Source organism: Plectrocnemia conspersa, unplaced genomic scaffold (assembly GCF_051122295.1).
Source record: "Plectrocnemia conspersa isolate PC_06_02 unplaced genomic scaffold, ASM5112229v1 ptg000005l, whole genome shotgun sequence".
Classification (NCBI taxonomy): Eukaryota; Metazoa; Arthropoda; class Insecta; order Trichoptera; family Polycentropodidae; genus Plectrocnemia; species Plectrocnemia conspersa.
The window spans coordinates 6396298-6416997 of record NW_028277169.1 but is presented as its reverse complement, the minus strand read 5'-3'; the positions used below and the strand labels follow the sequence as shown (position 1 = coordinate 6416997).

The 20700-nt window shown below is 33.7% G+C and overlaps 3 protein-coding genes across 5 annotated transcripts; 2 read left to right on the top strand and 1 right to left on the bottom strand.

Annotated features, from left to right (window-relative positions):
- The first annotated feature begins 317 nt into the window (after positions 1 to 317).
- On the top strand, positions 318 to 7889 carry CCT1 (chaperonin containing TCP1 subunit 1). The gene is made up of 10 exons (XM_088187204.1): positions 318 to 509; positions 721 to 844; positions 5021 to 5138; positions 5242 to 5423; positions 5506 to 5770; positions 5835 to 6087; positions 6168 to 6258; positions 6323 to 6515; positions 6588 to 6728; positions 7425 to 7889. The coding sequence occupies exons 1-10, from the start codon at positions 440 to 442 to the stop codon at positions 7656 to 7658; spliced, it is 1671 nt and encodes a 556-aa protein (XP_088043330.1). The 5' UTR covers positions 318 to 439; the 3' UTR covers positions 7659 to 7889.
- LOC148234717 (serine hydrolase BPHL) lies at positions 7857 to 11985 on the bottom strand. Of its 2 annotated transcripts, none has more exons than XM_088187206.1 (5): positions 9663 to 11985; positions 9336 to 9593; positions 8504 to 8657; positions 8187 to 8442; positions 7857 to 8119 (listed from the first exon to the last, which is right to left on the bottom strand). In XM_088187206.1, the coding sequence occupies exons 2-5, from the start codon at positions 9567 to 9569 to the stop codon at positions 8017 to 8019; spliced, it is 747 nt and encodes a 248-aa protein (XP_088043332.1). In that variant the 5' UTR covers positions 9570 to 9593; positions 9663 to 11985; the 3' UTR covers positions 7857 to 8016. The 2 variants fall into 2 exon arrangements, with proteins under 2 accessions (XP_088043332.1, XP_088043331.1); XM_088187205.1 differs by having other exon boundaries at positions 9706 to 10117.
- Positions 11986 to 12002: 17 nt separating this feature from the next.
- EMC1 (ER membrane protein complex subunit 1) lies at positions 12003 to 20697 on the top strand. Of its 2 annotated transcripts, XM_088187202.1 has the most exons (13): positions 12003 to 12161; positions 12261 to 12376; positions 12439 to 12775; positions 12844 to 13171; positions 13237 to 13546; positions 13640 to 13657; positions 17902 to 18263; positions 18326 to 18598; positions 18663 to 18867; positions 19347 to 19499; positions 19568 to 19744; positions 19809 to 20045; positions 20121 to 20697. In XM_088187202.1, the coding sequence occupies exons 1-13, from the start codon at positions 12049 to 12051 to the stop codon at positions 20279 to 20281; spliced, it is 2790 nt and encodes a 929-aa protein (XP_088043328.1). In that variant the 5' UTR covers positions 12003 to 12048; the 3' UTR covers positions 20282 to 20697. The 2 variants fall into 2 exon arrangements, with proteins under 2 accessions (XP_088043328.1, XP_088043329.1); XM_088187203.1 differs by lacking the exon at positions 13640 to 13657.
- Positions 20698 to 20700: the final 3 nt, after the last annotated feature.

Below are 20700 nucleotides of genomic sequence, written 5' to 3'. Positions count from 1 at the left end.
TCGAATAATTACCTTACATAAATGCACAAACAATTCGTTTTATTGAACGAAGTTTTAATTTAAATGCACATATCTCTTAAAATAATTCCCTGTTAAATCTAACCTAAAAATTAATAAAAATAATTATTTTTAATGCTAAATATTGATTGTAAAACAGAGTATTTATTTTAATGCGTGTATTTTTTAAAACAAAATACATGCATTAAAATTGTATTTAAAATGAAACATTTATTTTCTATTTGTTTTGTTAATATAATATAAATAAAATTATTAATAAATAATTTTAGTATATAGCCGTAAATGATGTTGTTAAGGTTACTTAAACCTCGTGCGTCCGACGGCCAACTTCACGTCTATCCGGTCGCACTTCTAGAAGTGTTCAGCTCCTAGAACCTATCTTGCGACATACGACGCCTGCTCCGACCGAGATCGTCGCAAAATGTCGGTGGCTGGACCCCTATGCCTAGCCGGGACCCGCACGTCGGGCAACCCCGTTAGGACCCAAAACGGTAAGCCGCCACACCTGGATACACCCACGCCCAAAGTACCTCATTTCGTCCAAAACCACCACCCTTTCGTCACTAAATTATCATTTTCATTCATAGTTCATAAGTTTTGTGACTCTCGTTTAGGTCATGCATGCTCAACTAGAGTAATAGTCGGCCATAATCACATATGACTTTTTGAGGTTATGTCAAAGTTTCATTTGTTATGTTTCAGTAATGGCGGCTTGCGCGATAGCCAATATCGTGAAAAGTTCGCTCGGACCAGTCGGATTGGACAAGATGCTGATCGACGATATCGGCGATGTCACCGTCACTAACGATGGTGCTACCATTTTAAAGTAAGTCATTTTGCGCAACACTATAATGACTCCTAACCTGTGAGTGGTCAATTTACACAATAACTATATAATAAATTATAGTATAGTATCGTTTCCTTTATAAAATCAAAAATATAATTACCATTTTATGTTGTATGATTAATATAAATAGACTATGAAAGTATTAAATTTGACTATTATGATTACTAATTCCTATGATTTATTGTCTTCTGTACCATCAAACGATATTAAGAAATACCTACCGTTCGAGACTGTGATTGTAAGATGTTTTAATCAATGAAATGGAGAACACTACGTCGAGCTATACATAAATGCTAATTCTATATTTTATGAAACAATAAAATATTGTTATTATCCTATTAGATTTTTTTAAATAATTATTTAATAAATTAATCCAGTATTAAAACCAATTACCACTTCACACGCGATATTTTTGCCAAAAACGGTAAAAAACTTCTTTTTTTTTATTGTATTTCTTTGGACTTTTAGTTATTATTTTTTATTAATTTTTAATTCATAAAAAAATTACCAGTGGCTCTCAATTTTATATATTTTTATTTAAACCAAGTCATTTGCATAGCAAATAATTTTATAATTAAACTTTAATTTGGCTTATATGTGGACATACATACTTGAAAGTATACATACATTCCAAAAAATTAAACAAAATTCATAAGTGGTTCTCAATCCTTTTTTATTCGTATCGAGTCGTTTTCATGTCCATCTCTATTGTGTTGCAAAAAAATATGTTTCAGAAAAAATGATGAAACTTTTCAACTAATAGTTATATTTTATAATAAATTTAAGTTAGGTGATAGAATACTCTCTAGCTCTACAATAATTAATTTTTTTACATGCGAGAATCAGTGGTTCTTAAACATTTTTGTATTTAAAAAATTTAAGTATTTTAACTCAATTTATAGCATTATCGAATTTTTGTGATATTTAACCATACATACGTAATTCAAAACATGTCCTCATTTTATGCAAATTTTTATGTGAATATTCACTTCTACGCAATTTTACGCACAGTTTTCATTTTTTACGCGGATTATATTTGCAAATGTTGAGCTGTATTTTATACGCGTCATTTCTGAAACCAAGTAACCCCAAGTTTACTCGACTAGTTGCACAATGTGACCATATGAAGGGTGAAATTTGCGGAATACAAGTCAATAAAACGAATCATACTAAACTATATCCAAAAACAAAAATAAGTCAATTTTTCACTTACAATTCGAAATTTCTTCATCTTCTCAAATAGGCACTTTATAATGTTTTCCATTCTAAAAATGTTCATAATTATTATTATTAAAACTTGTGTAAAAACTAACACAATTGTATATTTGTCAATATTTATTTTTTGAGTGGTACGCATGGAAACATTCGCCAACGTGTAGAGGAACGTTGCACTCTTTGCACATAAAAAATGTTTCTCGACGTATTTTATGTAAGGAACACATTCGACATTTTCTTCTAATGCTTTTATTGTCACGAATAATTTTTACTGGTTGGTGTTGTTTAAATTCTCCAGAAAACCTTCTCGGGGAGTTGAAGGTTGGCTTGTCGTGGGTATTTCTTCACTTTCAGTCATTGTATGAGGAGTGTCCAACCAAGCTTTTGCCGTATTCAACATGAAGTTGTTAAATTTCATCTTTGAAGTTGTATTCAATTTTTGGAACATACGAAACGAATTGAATAAAGCACAATGTAAAAGATAAAAAAAGACTTTCTTCGTCCATTTCTTTTCTCTTATACCTGGCTTCTGAACGCTGTAGTCTGTCATTTTTTAGGGAAATTGGCAATCCACAGTTCGATCTAATTGTACCACAAACTAGTTTTTTTCGTTAGTAGAGTAGACGCTAGTTTTACACTATTGTAAAAGTTATCAGCGTAGAGGTGATGCCATTTATTTAAAAATGGATCCATTATTTTCGTAATGGTATTTTCTAAAGTCATGCCTTTTCCAGAATATATAACAAAATTGCAAATACAGCCAGTTTTTGCTTCGCATACTATTCTATTTAGAATTCCGTATTTAATTATTTTACTTGGGTTGCAAACCCGAAAGCCAAGCCTTCCTCGAAATGGTATTATACCTTCGTCGAAGGATAAATTTTGTTCTGGCTCATACGCCGTTTTGAACTTACTTAAAAAATAATCAATAAAATCTTGCACTTTTATCAGTTTGTTGGCATCTGGAGGTATATTTGCATTGTCAGAGAAATGCCAAAAAGACATAATTTGCCTAAATCGATCTCTGCTCATCATTTTAACAAATCGAGTTTTTCCTCACCAAACCCATAATTATAATTAGTCCAAACATTTTTTTATTTCCGGTAATGTAACATCCGACCACTTTAGACCATGAGCTGGGGTTTTGTATCTATGGCTATTTCTTTGTTGATAAGAATTCGTTTCACGAACTATTTTTTCAAATAAGTGATCGCCGATAAATAACGCTGTTATTTCGCTAAGGCTTTCAGGATCATTTGGAAAAATTTTGACTCTAGCAACACCTTCGAAATTTTCATTATTTCTCGCTGGATCAAAATCTGTCCAATCAATATTTAAATCTTCTTGTTCTGTGTTGCTGGATGAAGATGATGTAGGTACATGCATTACACATACTCGACTCTGTCCTACAATATCAGACGAACTTTCTTCACTGTCTTCTTCATGATCACTTGCTGTATCAGATAAAGTGTCTTCACATATTTCAGCAAAAATGACTCGTCTTCCGTTTTGAAGGGTTTGAAAATCGCTCAATTTATGGAACATCAATTATCACTGATCACAAAGAACTTGATGGCTAAAAACACTAACGAACACGGCAAAACGCAGTAAAATACTAAAGTTCGAAAAGAAAGAAGGATGTATCATATTTCTAGAAATTTCAACCAGATGTTCGCAATAAGAAACATTCCACGAAATTTGTCGAAGAAGCAAACCTTTTCATATTTTATGTTAGTATATATTGTTTAATAACTGAGCAAGGCTAAAAACAAAATAGTTACACTTATATGTTCAATAGAAAAGTCGAAAAAAAATCCTATGAAAATCGCTTTTTTTTTAAAAACTATAATTTAGTATTTTAGTAATCTACTCAAGGCTTGTTATGACATCTGTTGGGTGAAGTTGAAATATTTATCGCGGTTGACCTGGTTTTTTAGTGCCTAAGTGTCACATGGCAAAAGACGCACAGGAGCGTATCCCGTGACCACGGATGGGAACTCAAAGACGCACCCATGAGTAACCCGACGCGAATGTGTAAAGTGACATTTTTTAGGATTTTTCCTTTAGAAACCTCTGATTTTGCTCAATAAAATTAGCTGCGAAGTAAAAAAAATCCTCACTGACCATTAATTTTGCACAAGAAAATTATCTGTGAAGTTAAAAATTTTCCCTAATAGCTAATATATATTTTTCTAGTTTACTTTTAATCCGGTTACCCCACAGAAAACCCTTTGCGAAAAACCCACTGGTTTGGAACTCGTGATGTAGAAAGTGTAAAAAATAATTCAATATAATAATATATATATTTTAAAATATTTAGACAAGTGCGAGATCGAATGAAATAAATTTAAAAATTATGTTCACAGAAGTAAAAACTAAATGAAGTATTGTTTAACCCTTTACACTCCAAAGCTTATTCACAAGTTTTTCAGCAACTTGTCAGTGATTTTGTCAATTATTATGTTGGAAAAGACACAGGTTGTGATTTGTATATGAAAGGGGGTATTAATTATGATGACTAATGTGTATATTGCAAATTTTTTTTTAAAACAATCGACAATGAACCCTTTAAACTCCTATGTCGAATTTTTTAAAACACGTTCAAAAAGTTAATGTTTCTTTCTCTAATGTGACTTGTGGCTGTTTTTCCTTCATTAATTTTTCTTATCTTGCAACTTTAAAATATAATTTACAGTATCCATTACATCTTTAATCGATGACAAAATTTTACAACACAGTGATTCACAATTATATTTCAAGATTTTTATCCATAATATCGTCATACTATGCGATTAAATAATTCCGCGCATAATAATGCCAAGTTTGATCTTACGTGTTAATATTGTACTCGCAGCTAACTTCAAGTGCTACACCTGTAAATCTTGTTTATTATAATAAATTACTGCTTTAAATTTAAACTGATTTTGTTTGTTTTTTCAGGCTTTTGGAAGTCGAACATCCGGCTGCGAAGGTTTTAGTCGAGTTGGCTCAGCTCCAAGACGAAGAAGTTGGAGATGGTACTACCTCAGTTGTGATTTTGGCCGCCGAGCTTTTGAAGGTGATTTTAATCATCTCACTTACATTTACAATATTTATTTTGAAGTATTAAACCTTTTGGGAAATTTTATTATAATGTTATTAAATCGTTAATTTTATTGCAGAACGCTGATGAAATGGTCAGACAAAAGATTCACCCCACCAGTATTATCACAGGTTACCGATTAGCTTGCAAAGAAGCGTGTAAATACATCACAGACAATCTATCCATTCCGACCGAACAACTCGGAAGAGAATGTTTGATCAATTGTGCGAAAACTTCCATGTCTTCAAAAATCATCGGAGCGTATCCTTTTTGTAAAAATATTTTATACGATGATCTTTTCTAGTTTTGGATGAATATTTCCTTTAACTAAATAATAAAACAGAGATAAAGACTTTTTCTCAGATATGGTAGTAGATGCGGCGAACGCCATTAAAACGACAGATTCGAAAGGAAACGTCATGTATCCGATCAAAGCCGTCAACATCTTGAAAGCGCACGGAAAGAGCGTCCGCGACAGCATCTTAGTTAACGGATACGCCCTGAACTGCACTGTAGCTTCGCAAGCCATGGTCAAGAAAATCGTAGACGCCAAGATTGCATGCTTAGACTTTTCACTGCAGAAGGCTAAGATGAAGATGGGCGTTCAGGTATTTATTTTAATATTTATTATATAGAATTTGTAGATCATATTTTTATAATGTTGTTGTGTAGGTTTTGATCACCGATCCAGAAAAATTAGAAGCTATCAGAACCAGAGAGTTGGATATCACTAAAGAGAGGATCGAGAAGATTTTGTCTACGGGAGTTAACGTCGTATTGTGCACTGGAGGCATTGACGATTTGTGTTTGAAGTACTTCATCGAAGCCGGCGCTATGGCTGTGAGGAGATGCAAGTCTGCCGATTTAAAGAGAATCGCCAGAGCCACCGGAGCTAAATATCTAACTTCATTGTCAAACTTGGAAGGTATTGTATATTTATATTTATGGTTTTGAATTGTTCTTTGCACCAGAGCTTGGATTAAATTCTACATTGTATTTTAATAGGCGAAGAATCTTTCGATGTCAAGATGATCGGAGAAGCAGCTGAAGTAATCCAAGAAATGATCTGCGACGAAGAACTGATCCTTGTCAAAGGGTATGTAACAAAAATACAATCCCTTTCTTAATCAATATAAATTTACGCTCCGTTCTATTAACAGACCCAAAGCTCAGACAGCAGCGTCTATTATTCTGAGAGGTCCTTCCGATATTTACTGCGACGAAATGGAAAGATCCATCCATGATTCGCTCTGCGTCGTGAAGCGAGTCTGCGAAGGAAAACGAGTTGTACCCGGAGGCGGATGCGTCGAAGCTGCCCTCTCGATTTACTTGGAAAACTTTGCTCACACATTAGTAAGTGTAGTGCAATTAACAAATCTAGATTCGCTGCTTCCTATATTATATTTACGTTAATTTGTTTTATAGGTATCTCGTGAATTGTTGGCCGTCGCTCAGTTTGCGCACTCATTGTTGGTTATACCGAAAACGTTGGCCGTGAACGCTGCTCTGGATGCTACGGATCTTGTGGCAAAGTTGAGGGCTTATCATAATGCCAGCCAAACTAAGGTAATTGCTTTAGCTTATTTTGTCTTGTTCATTTCTGATAGATTCAATCTCTCTTTAACATATCCAAAACCAAACTAGACAAATATTTAGAAAACCAAAGAATTTAAATTAAATTTTGAGCACTCGTATAATTTAAAATATAGACATTATCAATCTGCTTATTGTATCTAATCTTAAGCAATACACGGAGACGAAGGCTACTGAAAATGACGTCACAGACTCGTCGACAGAATTAGTTATCCTGCCAATACCCGTCATCGACAACCAGAAAGATGCTAAAAAATCTAGTCTGTGGTGGAATAACGAACTTGCTCTACTCAAGAGAAGTGTTGTAAAAGCCAAACGGAAGCTCCAAAACTCTTGTCCTGAAAGACGGCTTAACATAACTCTCCCCCAGTATTTGAAAATCAAGAATGAGTTCAAGACTGCGATCGTCGAAGCTAAAGCTTCTTATAAACTGCAAGAAAGTATAGCAACGGTATGCCTCATATTTCTTAATCTTCAAACATGAACTCGCATATTGAAGATCAATTCAGTAGTTAATGCACACAATCTACAAGGAGGCGCTCCTTTTGGTTTTGACCTTTCTCCCTTATCAACATCGTTAACAGCTTTTAGATTAGGCAATGGTCTAAAGTGACAGTAATGGAGACATGTTATATCATACGCTGACTTCGGGAATTCCTTTTGTTTCAGGTGGAACAAGTGAACCAAAAGTGGGTCGGTCTGGATCTTTACCAAGGCACAGTAATCGATAACAAGCAAGCCGGGGTTCTCGAACCTGAGATGTCCAAAATAAAGGCACTCAAGTTCGCAACAGAAGCCGCTATTACGATTCTTCGCATCGACGACATGATCAGGCTGGACGCTGAAAAAGCAGGCGGCAAGAGCTACGCGGACGCGTGTCACGCAGGAGAACTAGACGATTAAACACCATTTTGTATTACTTGCAAACTTTTTAACAAACTTATGCAAATATCATTTTTTGATATTTTATTTACTTAACGATTCCGATGATGCTTTATTATATGAAATATGTATTTAATACTGTATTTTAATAAGTCGGTCACATTTCGCTTTGTTTCTTTCACAACATAATACGAATATTCAACAATAAAAAATGTTTAATTTAATATACAATAAAATTTTATAATAACATCATATTAATGGTTTCATTTGGTTATAATCGGTGGCTTAATAAAAAAAATATACAAAAGACCTGCCCTTAATAATCAACCGGACGCTTCCCCTAGCAATATAAACGATACTGATTCGTATTATAATCATTTTAATTAGATCGCTGCAGCATCAAGAATTCCGTCACTCTTCTATTGAAGTCTTCGGCGTACTTCAAATGAATATTGTGTTTTCCATCAACATATACATGTTTTCTAAAAAAAAATCATATAAAATTATTTTTTAAATCGTCCGTTCATATTTAATATTTATTTTCTTTACGTCGTATTGGGTATATTGCTATGAAGAATTGGAAAGTGTTCTTTGTGTATCATCGGATCTTTCTCTCCGTGGATTACGAACGTTGGACATTCGATCTTCTCTAAACATCTCATGCAAATATCCCCGCGGTTCTCTTCGTATATATTCTTCATGCCGTCGCACCATTTGTTCCAAGTCTCTTCGAAATATTTCTCACCATACAATCCGATGAAAGGCAGCTTCATCCTCTTGGACCATTTACTCAAATCTCTCATATCTAAAATAACATTATTTAAAATGTTAAATAAAGCTCAAGTGCGATACTTGAAAATTGATACCCTCGTAAATCTTCAATTCGGTAGGTTTTATATGCGAATTGGCGCCCCAGATGACCAGCTTTTCAATATTAATCGGATGCTTAGCGGCCAAGATGAGCGAAGATATTCCACCGTCGCTCCAACCGAGCAGTGAAAATTTAGGTAAATCCAACGCCTATCAGATCACAATTAATCATTAAAAGCAATTTGAAATATCAGATATTAGTGTAATTAATCAACTAGCTTTGAGTCTTCCAAGCCTTCCAAATTTTTTGAGTGTATATTACACAAACATGCATTAATTTATTATTATAGTTATCATATTTTTCAAGTATAAATGATATTAGAATACTGATAAACTTTGCGATAAAAAATAAGATAAGAAGAAATTAACCAATCTTTAATAATTGTTACCAACGAAAACTACAGTAATCAATGTTAGATATAAAAAATGTTATCTTTTTCGACACAAATAAATTAAAAATTAAGTAAGTCGATATTTTTGAGAAGTTAAATAATTTAATAACATGTACATTATTCCCACCCCTAAATAATATATATGACATTCAATGGATTGGGTAGAACATTCATAATGTACTTTCCGTTCTCAAGCATTATAGAAAAAGTTCATTTAAATCAAATTGGCTTAAAAAGTAATAACCAAATTTATTGATAATTTTTGTAAAAATGATAAACTTGCTCTCGGGTACTAATTCTGTATATACAAACTTTCCGAAAATTTTGGAAGGTTTGGAACACTTATTATAGTAAAATTATGCTGTAAAAAAATTAAATAATCTAAGGGCTATGGATAACATGGAGTTTTTAAACAAATATATATATACACACATACTCTCATTAGACGTATAGCGTGGTCTGCGTCTCTCTCAAAGAAGTTTACGGGATAGTCTCTGATCGGAGGAATGCTCTTTCCGTAACCGGGCGGATCCCAAGCCACTATTGTAAACAGTGCTTTGCTCAAGCCCTTGATTTGGGGCTCAAAATCGGTCCATATAGAACCCAAAGCACCGGGCATCAATAAGATATTACACGGACCGGTTCCGACTTTCAAATAGTTTATTTCCATGTCGTCCACTTTGATCTTGTTCTCCTGAAACGCGTTTTTAAAATGTCAGTGAGACAAAAAGGTGAGTATCTAACGATATGAAAGTGCATTAACAGTAAATTTGATATATGCGAATATGCAAAATAGGTAACTTCACTTTGTATTCTTCACTTTTGACGCAATAATTCCTCCCAGACAGTGGAAACGAGAGCTTCATGTTGACGATGCTGACCGAAAAGCATCTCTTGAGGTGATTCATATTGTGTCTATGTTATATTTTATAGTAATTCACAATAAGGTTATCGGCCGTACACTGCCGGCGCAATACTTACCCAACTTTCGTATTTTTATCATGTATACACGTTCGATGCTGAAAATTTTATCGTATTGCGCAATATTTGTTTAACGCGAAAAATACATTTAAACTACATAATTGATACAAAAAAAACATAAAAAGTATTGACACTAACGATATTTAAACTAAAATTGATACGAATATATTGAAAAACTATTTATTTAAGCAACACTAAAAGTTTCGTCAGTAGTTTTATGTAAAATCATGAATGTGTATGGGCTCACGCTGCATTTTTTAATCTTTGCACTTGTCAACACATTCAAGGTCATAGAACGTCCGAAAGTGATCAAAATAATTCAATCAGAACTAATTCAATCTTCAATTAATTTTTTTCCGATTCATATTCGCGTCAAACTTAAACATATTTATTTATTCATATAGTATAATAATTTAAAAGAAAAAATATGTAAAAGACGGATAAATATTTGTGGATCATAGCCGATACTTCGTTGGCTAAGACCAATAAGTTAATTTCAGATCTACAATTTTTGTAAGATGACCAGGCGTTTATTGTTATTCTTCGTCCACTTTAAACAAAAAAAAACTGAAATGGTCTTTCTATTTTTAGTGCCTTTCTTTGACATTTTCAAAATCTAGTGATCGTAGAATTTTTATACTGTAATTAATCTGAAAAATGTATCGCTTTGGCCGAAAATGACTCCGTAAACCATTTACGTCAGCACAGTAAATTGACCACGTATGTCATCGCTTAAGATTGTTTTTTCCAGTTCATATTAATCAGATGAGTAACAGGGACGTCATTTTAGTATTTTCTATGGGGGGGGGGGGGGGCAAAAGTTAGCAAGTAAGTAGTCGTTTTTTAATATTTAGATTTCATTAAGTATCATTGTGTATTTCATTAAAAGACATGCATTTTTCTTAGCAAATTCAATGAGGGCGCAGTTCCCCCACCTACAAGCCTTAACTAGTAGTTGTTGATTAAGTTTATATAGTTGTAGCGCATTGAATTAACGCCTGTCCTGCTGCAACGGAAGATTAACAATAAATAAAATATATCACCTGGTTACGCTTCCGAGTAATTAGTATTATGAAACGTAATTGCTTATACATAAGTTTAACACATCTGATTTACGCAATGTTGAGCTATTTAATTTACGTGAAACATTGTTCAAGGCGGCTTAGTTAATTTTTGTGATTGCTAAAAACCGCTGTAAAACCAAATCTCAGTAGTCTTAAACAAAATCTATAATTTATACATGTGGCCCACTTGTTCATATTACACTATTATCATAAATACACTGTTTTTCATAGTTTTTTATCACTAGTTGTGCTTCGGCTGTCTAGTTGTAAACATGTACTTTGTATTTTATCGGTTAGCACACATTTTTATAACGGTATTTAAATAATAATATATATTTTTTTCTTCTTTAGTTTATTTACTGAAAATTGCATTTTGCAATATGACATTTTACGTGGTGAAATCGTGGCAAATTCAATCAAATTTATCCAACAGGTTGCTGATACTTATGGTCAAGCGTGCAATAACATTAAAAAATCGCAAAATTGTTAAACATGGCAGAACTTTCCTGAATTAGAATAAAGGTTGCCGTTTATTCAAAATCTTGTAGCTGGGGACGAGAAGTGAGTGATGTACTATAACTATAGCCGCAAAAATATTAGCTTTCAAAAGGGTAAGTAGCAAAGCCAACTGCTAAACAAAAACTAACTGAGAAGAGATTGTAATGGAATCATAAATTATAAGATACTTGAATATGGTCGTACAATAACGGCTGAGGTTTATTTTAATCAGCTCGAGAGTTCAAGTGTTGCATTAAAAACAAAAAGGGCTATTTTATAAAATAGAATAGTTTCCAACGTGATAATGCAAGATCCCATACGGAATTAGATCATAAGAGATTAATTCAACAATTTTTAATGGAATAAATGAAAATTTACAGCACATTGCAAATTCGTTAAATTGGGATATTTTGTCATATTCACACAATTTTATCTATTCTGCCACTTGATATTTAAAATAAATATATTTCATTAAATTTGTATAAATAATTATTTACATTTTAGTTAAAATGTAAGAAAAAAATAAGCGAAACGTCAAAAACATAGTCACCATCTTTATCGTTAAGACCAAATGAGCCGGGTCGTGCGAGCGTGTTGAGGAGCGCGATGAATCCCAAAGGGCTTCTTCAGCTCCTTCAGCCACTTCGTCTGGTCGCACTATTCCTGTTCTTGGCTTCGGTGCACGCCATTTACGAGGACCAAGTCGGCAAGTTCGACTGGTGAGTCTTTTTTATTAATAAAAAACCACCTTTATTTCACCTGACAATTATTCACTTCTACCGACCTTTAAACGATTAAACGATTTCACTTTGTTACAGGAGGCAAACTTATGTAGGCAAAATCAAATATGCTCATTTTGACTCTTTATCTTCGGTTAAGAAAGTCATAGTAGCGACGGAAGAGAATGTAGTGGCAGCCCTCAATATCAAAACTGGTTCGTGTTTTATCGTTTATGCTCGACTTTAATTGAAATAATCGCGGCTAATTGATATTTAGGTCAAATATTATGGCGACAAGTGCTAGAAACCGGTTCCCAAGGCACCGTTCAAATGTTAGACGTGGCCGACGAAGTAGTCACGGTGTCCGGAAGCAATCCCACTGTGATACGAGGATGGGATTTGAACAACGGTTATAATTTATGGGAGTGGTCCTTGTGGCTGCCCGGCGCCAATCAACATTCCATCGCTAATAGTCATTGGTGGATAGAAAACAGCTTTCTGCATCATCTGTTGCCCGTTTCTGGCGTTCATCTCGAGTTGACGTCTTATAATTATAAATCAGGACACAACAGAGGCGCTACCAGCAAAATGCCAGCTCAATGGATCAATCATAAGTAACAAATTATAAGTATACAACTGCAATGCGTATTTTAATGCTGCTTGCTTGCTTTTCAATTTTCAGATGTGTCCTTTCTGCACCTTTCTATACGTGCATATCTAACGTAAACACCAACAATCAATTGATCACGTTGGACGTTACGTCCAATGCCGTCAAAGTATTCACAAAGCCGATATCGAGCATCATTCCGAATTTGAACGACGCTAGTCATTTAGAATTAAAAAGTCTACCCGGAAAGCTTCCGGGCGTCGCAGTCAACAATCAAGTTTTGTTACTAAAATCCGACGGTTTTCATCTGACTAACGTGCAGTTGAAGGATGAAACTACTAGTACTTTTATAGTTAAAATCAACGATAGATTGACATTTTTGCAATCCCACTACGCCGGAGAGGTGAGATTATTTTATATCGATTTTAACTATTCTAAACTTTGATATGTGTACTTGAAAATTTTTAGAGTTTGCAAGTTACCGCTAACGATATCGAAGACGGAGCACCGATGCTCGAGTACACCAACTCTATTCCGTTACCTGGAGCCAATTATCCCAAGATCGAGTCTTCTATGTGTGCCAAAACACCAAAAAATACATTAGCTTGTAGACTTCTAGTCATAGGAGAGGATAGCTCTCTGTATCTTCTCCAAAATCCGGGAAAGACCATATGGACCAGAGAAGAAGCGCTAGCTAGGATAGTCGGAGTCGAAATGATGGATTTGCCCGTGTCGGAATTAGAAGCTGTGATCGAGACCGAGTTTGATAATAAAGAAGGTAAATGTTTTTAACCGTTTCGAGATATACCTACTTATCGATTACTATTTTTTTTAAGGAAATGTTTATTAAAAACTTATTCTTTCATTATAGCAGACATTGGCGAATCAGGTAAAATTGTGTGGTAGCTTAGGTTTTTTTGTGTTTCGTTATCTTTAATCGAAAATGTGATTTTCTACTAACTGTATCGTTTATCAGATTAGAATGTCAAATTTCTATGTGCAGAACTAATTTAAAAACCTTTTATAATACTTGACTGTTTTGTTTGTCACTAAAATAAGCATCTATATAAAATTTAACGGTTTTGATTTTTAAATAGATCGTGGTCTTATAGTAAATAAAATCTGATCAGTTCTGTATACATTTGACCCAGGAATAATCCAGTTTTTATGTGTTTTCCTTAATTTTAAAGAAGCATTTGTGACACATATTTATGAAAATAAGATGTTACTAGGGGAGTCATTTTTATATTTCGATTTATATTATTAGATTCATAGTATTTCATTAAATGACTTGCATTTTCTGGTCAAAAGATAATATTTATAATATAGTAATATTTTAATGTGAGTTTGTTTTCCTATTTTCTCACTTTAATTTTAATATTTACAGGTATTTTCGACGTTGTACAATCTATTTCGACTAGGTTCTTAATTATTCGTAGTTTTCAACTACAGTAGACCCCCCTAATAACACAGGACTAAAAAATACTCGTACAATTTTTGCAATACGTACGTACGAATCAGGCGCGTGTGGTGAGATATCCTCCATTTAAAGTAACTGCACACAAATAGCACGTCTCCAATTTACCGTGTTATTGGGGGGGGGGAGGGGGCATCTACTGTGTTCGAATATTGAATACAAAATTATAAAGTATTTTTAATGTTTTTATCACTTTTTAGCGATATTAATTTATTTAATCAATTAGTGCAAAAAATCAATTAAGTGCCTGTGAAATAATATTTAATTAAAAAATAATTATTGATTAATAATATTTACTTAAATGAATCATTAATTACCTTCTTAATTTTTAAATTTTGAATTTTATAAAATATGCATGACACAATGCTGTGGGGGGTCAAAAGGAAAATACTCGATTTATTATTTTAAATAATTTTTGATCAGGGACGTCATTTCAGTTTTTTCCAGGGTGGAACAAGTTAGCCGGCTTGTGAATTTATATATTAAATTACAACCATTTTGAAAATCGTCCATGTTTCTTTATTGCTTTGGTTCTATATCCTCAATGTTGCTACATTTAAAAAAAACTGCACTGCAGACAAAAAAAATTCAGTAATATCAAATATATTTTAATTAAATGTTAGGTTTTTGACAGATACTTCTATGATTCAAATTTTTCAAATAAATTTTATTATAACTCAAATACAGAATTTTTAGGATATGTTTCATTATTTTAACAAATGACACATGCTTATGGCAACATTTAGGATAAGCAAATGCACCCCTTCTCCAAATGATGTCCCTGTGTCACAAAATTAATAAATGTGAAGATTCATCATGTACTTAATTTATTAAACAGTAACAAAATTTAAGATCCATAATGATAAAGAATAAACCATACCTATCGTATGTTTTACCAAAAGTGCACTTTCACTAATGGCTAATTCAACAGTCATATTGAATCTCAGCAAAACGAACATTTTAATTCTCCGCGTTTTCCTTTAACAATGTGAAAAAAACACATTTATTTTTCAATTAAAGTTTGTGAGAAACAAAATTAATTTAAATACATAATTTTATTCGAATTTATGTTCAATAACTTACTATCTGTTGTATATAATTTTTGGAACGAATTTGATGTACATATAGATCGGAGTTTCTTCATCGTTTGTTTTATGCTGATGTTTAGCCTCAAACATATATTTCAATTCAGAGGATGACTAGAGGTCTGATAACTCCATCTGATTCCACAACAATGTCAAATGGACAAAACATATATTGAACATATTCTCGTAATTCTTTAAACATAAAACAATCCTGAACTTCTCGTAATAAATTAGTTATTTCTTGCGCTATTTAGAAAAATGTTTCTTGTCCCTATTGAATTTATATAATAATGGAAAATGGACTGTATTTTTTGACTTCAACTGACTCATAAAATATGAGTTTTGCTATGAAATATTAAAAACCACTGATTGGCCAACTTTTGCTCCCCAACCCCCTTAAAAAACTGAAATCATGTCCCTATATAAAACAAATTGTTTGCACATAGGTGCAAGCGAGCATTAGTCAGAATAGTGAACACCCCATAAATAACTCTCCAACGAATCGTTTTCTGAAGATTTACCTTACATAAATTCACAAAGAATTCATTTTATGGAACAAAGTATATATTATTTAAATACACACTCTAAAATAATTTCCTGTTAAATAATAATAATAATAAAATTGAACAATAGAAACGGATGTCATTTCGTTTTTATTGATATTTTGATTTCATTTAGATTCATTGTATTTCATTCAATGACATGCATTTTTCTGACCAAAATCAAGGGCAGGCAAATGCCCTTAACGTCCCTGAATAGAAATAATGATTCATAATACATAATTCAATCTTTGCTAGATTGTTTTAAATTCGCAGAAATAAAACAAAAATTTTCCGGCTAAATTCATAGGGGGGTGGGAGAGCAACTTTTACTACCTGCTCCCCCTCCCACTTTCAAATGATGTTAAGGAATAAAATGGTACCGTCGCAGTGGAAACGCTCAGTTATCTAGCATTCATATTGAGACTATAACAATATTGCGACTGATGCACACTTAACCGATTTTTGACCAATAGAAGAACACAAAAAACAATTATCCCTTTTTAGAAGTAAAAATTCATGTCAAAAGCAATAAAATCGTGTCAGCGACGTTGCGATTTTATTGCTTTTGATGTGATTTTTTACTTCTGAGAAGTGATAATTGTTTTGCACTCTCCTATTGACCAAAATTCTGTTTGAATACATTTTGACCAATACTTTCATATTAAAATTCCATAGTAATATTGGTAATGATATCTATTATATCTTTAAAACAAGTGCAGACTAACTATGGAGCAATATGCGAGATGCAACGTGTCTGTACTTCTGCTTATTTTCCCCTGAGAGATGAGTTGTCTAAGTTTGTATTTTGCATTTGACGTAATGAAAGTTGGGTTTGGTTAATTTGTGTAGGTTAGGTTTGGGTTTGAACAGTAAATGTATGTTTTGCAACTGTCAAATTGAGTTTCATAGCCATTTTAGAGCAGCATATTAGCGCCTATCAGTTAAATTATATTTTTGCTAGTAGAAATATATATCTACTAGTAAAAATGTATTTGGACTTCACTAGTGAAAATACACATTCACTGTAACATTTCTACATCACATGTAATAAATAATAATCAGTATGTATATATGTATGGAAAAATTGAGATCATATAATTTGACTTGCACCTGCCAGATAAATTATATTTTCACTAGCAAAAATATATGTCTACTGGTTGAACTGTATTTCGATATGATTTCACTGAAATAACATATTTTTAAAAATATTTTCGGAATAGATTCGAGACTATTTTTTTTTTAATTTTCTTTGAGGGATAATCTGAGAATTTCTAGTTTAGAATCAGGGGCGTCATTTTAGCTTTTTTTCAGTGAGGGAGGAGAATTTTTTTATTATATTTTTTCAACAAATGACGTGCATTTTTCTGTCAAAATTCAAGGGGGGGGGGGGCAAATGTTTTTACCTGCTCCCCTGTATTTTTAAAATGTGAGTACAAATCTATAATATTCACAAGTAATATTTGCTTTACTGTAATATGATATTATTCATTAAAATTGACACTAGTCTTCATCTTGCATATCTTGCAAGAATTGTAGAATTTTCACAGGATTTAAAAAATCTCTTTCTAATGCACCTTTAAAATGGTAGTATTTCTAGTGAATTTTCCCTAAAACCTAACACAAAAAAAAACACTATCATCGGCTATCTGGGTGTATTTCGTAAATGAGCTATATTTTGTTTATTATCGTTTTTGAACACCCACAAATTATTGGATAGAATTTTTTAATAAGATCATTTAGTCAGGTAACCTTTTTATATGTTCTATAACTTTACGGAACCCCTTAAATATTTTTTGGGTATACTAATAACAAAAGAAATGTGTCTTCATATGTGGTTTTGGCTCCCGAGATCGAGCGTAGTTATCAGGCTGCACAATATTATTATTTAAAATTAAAACAATGGTTTTTAACTATGTGTTTAATAATATATAGAAATCCTCTCAATAGTTTTCAGTCAAAAATCATATCCTTTATAAGAAACTATTTTTATAATATAACAATTCATCTAAAAAAAATATTAAAATTCTAGGCGACCTCCTGGGAATGCTCTTCAGAAGATTAAAAAGCCAATTTGCCCAGTTGAAGTCACTATCCAACACCATATTGCACACGTTGGTGCCACATTTGGGCCACCACAGCGACGACGGAGTAGAAGAGAACCTGTTGGTCAGAGACGAGTTCGGTCTTCACAAGATTATCATAGTCGTCACCGAGTCTGGAAAAGTCTTTGCCATCGACAATCTCTCAGGAGGCATTATATGGAAGCGTTATATTCCATTTATGGCACCTTTTAATGCAGTAGACGGTGACGGACACGTTCTGCTGTACACTCAAAGAACTACTAGACATCTTCCGTATGACGCTCAATGTGCCATCATAGCCAGACATAAGGTATGTTAAGATTTTTTTGTTATTGTTAAAACAAATCTTAATGGTACAATTTTGTGTCATAGTTCACTGGCGAAGGTTTGGTCTTCATGTTCAATCCCATAACTGGAGCCGGAGTCGACCTCGGCATTGCAAATCTGGGCTATAGAATCAAACAAGCCAGTCTCCTACATCAAGTGAACGGCGAATTCTTGAAAGGAATTGTAATAATGGACGAGCACGACGTCGTCCACGTCTATCCTCAGTCGTGCACTCAATACATAGGCACTACGTTCATCTTCGTGGCCGATCCGGCGACGGCCGTAGTTCAAGGATACGTTTTGAAAAACAATAACGGTGTAAGTATGACACTCTTGATTGATTTATGAAACTATATAAATCTATTTACGATTATGGTTGTAGAACGTCGTCGCCGCAAAGACCTGGTCGATCAGATTAGGTGGTTCCGCTTCGAGCGGTCATCGAATCACAAACGTGGCCATGAAGAATCCGATCGAGAGGGTGCACTCGCAAGGAAAAGTCATGGGAGATAGGAGTGTGTTGTACAAATATATAAATCCTAATTTAGTCGCCTTCACCACTGAGGGACCAGATCCTGTACATAAAGGTATGCATTTATTATTTTATTTTTAATTCAGGCTAATTATATTGCATTCTGCGCCTGAGGGCGGATTCCTCGACGTCCCTATCATTATTATAATCAATTCATTCAAAAATTAAAAAGTAATTTTTTACAATCGGCAAAAACGATAGTGTTGAATATAAATAGCTATTTCAACTTTCTTAAAAATAGCTAATATCATTAAATAAATTCAGTCGACCCCGTATAGCGTAGAGATTGGTACTTCGTTATAGGAATACTACATTATAGGGGGGACTAGGCCATACAAAATTTAAGGTTAGGTTCTTTCAACTGAATTTTGTGAATTTAACGAAATCAGCAAATCTTTCAAACTTTTTTCCCATTTTTTATTTAATATATTTTTTATAAATAAAACAGATATATACGTTCGTGGGGAAGTAGAACACGTGTTTTGCATTTCAAAACATTCGCAAGTGATTAACATTATTTCCAATCCATTGCAGATATATTAAGCTTATACCTCGTGGACGCAGTATCTGGCGCAATAGTCATGGTGCAGAGTCACCGTAGAGCCAGAGGACCCGTTAGAATCGTCCATGCTGAAAATTGGGTTGTATACAGCTATTATAGTGAGAAAAGTAGGAGACCAGAAATGGGTAAGAATATTTTAAACAACGTCATCGATGCGTACCGTATCGTTAATATATTAATCAATCATTTTCAGCTGCAATTGAGTTGTACGAAGGACCGAAGAGATCCGGTGGAGCATTCAGCTCTTTACAGACCGGCAGATGGCCGCCGGAAATAGCCCGTCAAGCTTACGTTCTGCCGTCGCCGGCTCCGCCTCTGGGTCTAGCCGCCACGATCACCGATAGAGGGATAACTCCCAAAGACATTTTGAGTACGATCGTAACTTTTATATTTATTCGTAACTACGGTTCTAACTTTTCTTTTTTTGTAAACAGTTTCTTTGAGCACTGGATCCATCGTAGAACTTCCGTGGGTCTTGCTGGATCCAAGGAGGCCCACAGTGCCTATGACAAACGATATGAGAGAAGAAGGATTATTACAATACACGCCGGAGCTTCCGCTGCCTTCGGAAGCGGCCATAAATTATAATCAGACGGTTATAAACGTTAAGAATATGCATACATCTCCGAGTGGCCTTGAGTCGACGTGTTTGGTGTTCGTTTATGGACTCGGTTAGTATTATCATTTATACTTCTTCGATCGATCTCTTATGCTTAAAATATTTTGTGAATCTAATACTTTTTCAGATATATTTTACACACGTGTCGCTCCAGCGAAGACTTTCGATCTGTTGAAAGAAGACTTCGACTACAACTTGATCATTCTCGTGCTGATCGCATTGATTGTGTCGACGTATGCGGCCAAGAGGTTCGCATCCCGCAAAGTGTTGAGACAAGCGTGGAAATAAATCGAGACATTTACGTAGTGCAAATTTCCAGTGCGATACACGATACTTTTAAGTATTCATAGCGAATTGTTTTGTTGAGAGTTTTTTCTTTTGACTTTGTTATCACTTTATAAATCACTATTATTTATTGCTATCTCGTATTATTATAAAACTGTGCAAAAGACTATGATTTTTTTGTATAATTATTTTAAAACAGAGTTCAACTCTAACGAACGTTTTGGTGTTTTTTATAAGATTACCACAGTTGTTAGCGTATTATATACACTTCGCGGTTACGTCTATATTCCGTTTAACATATATATGCAAGCACATCTCTTGTATATATGCATGCGGACGTATTCGAGTGTCGAGAAATAGATATGTGTATCAGGAGTGTCCGTAATTTATGTATTTTTGGAATAAAATATTTATTTCAACGC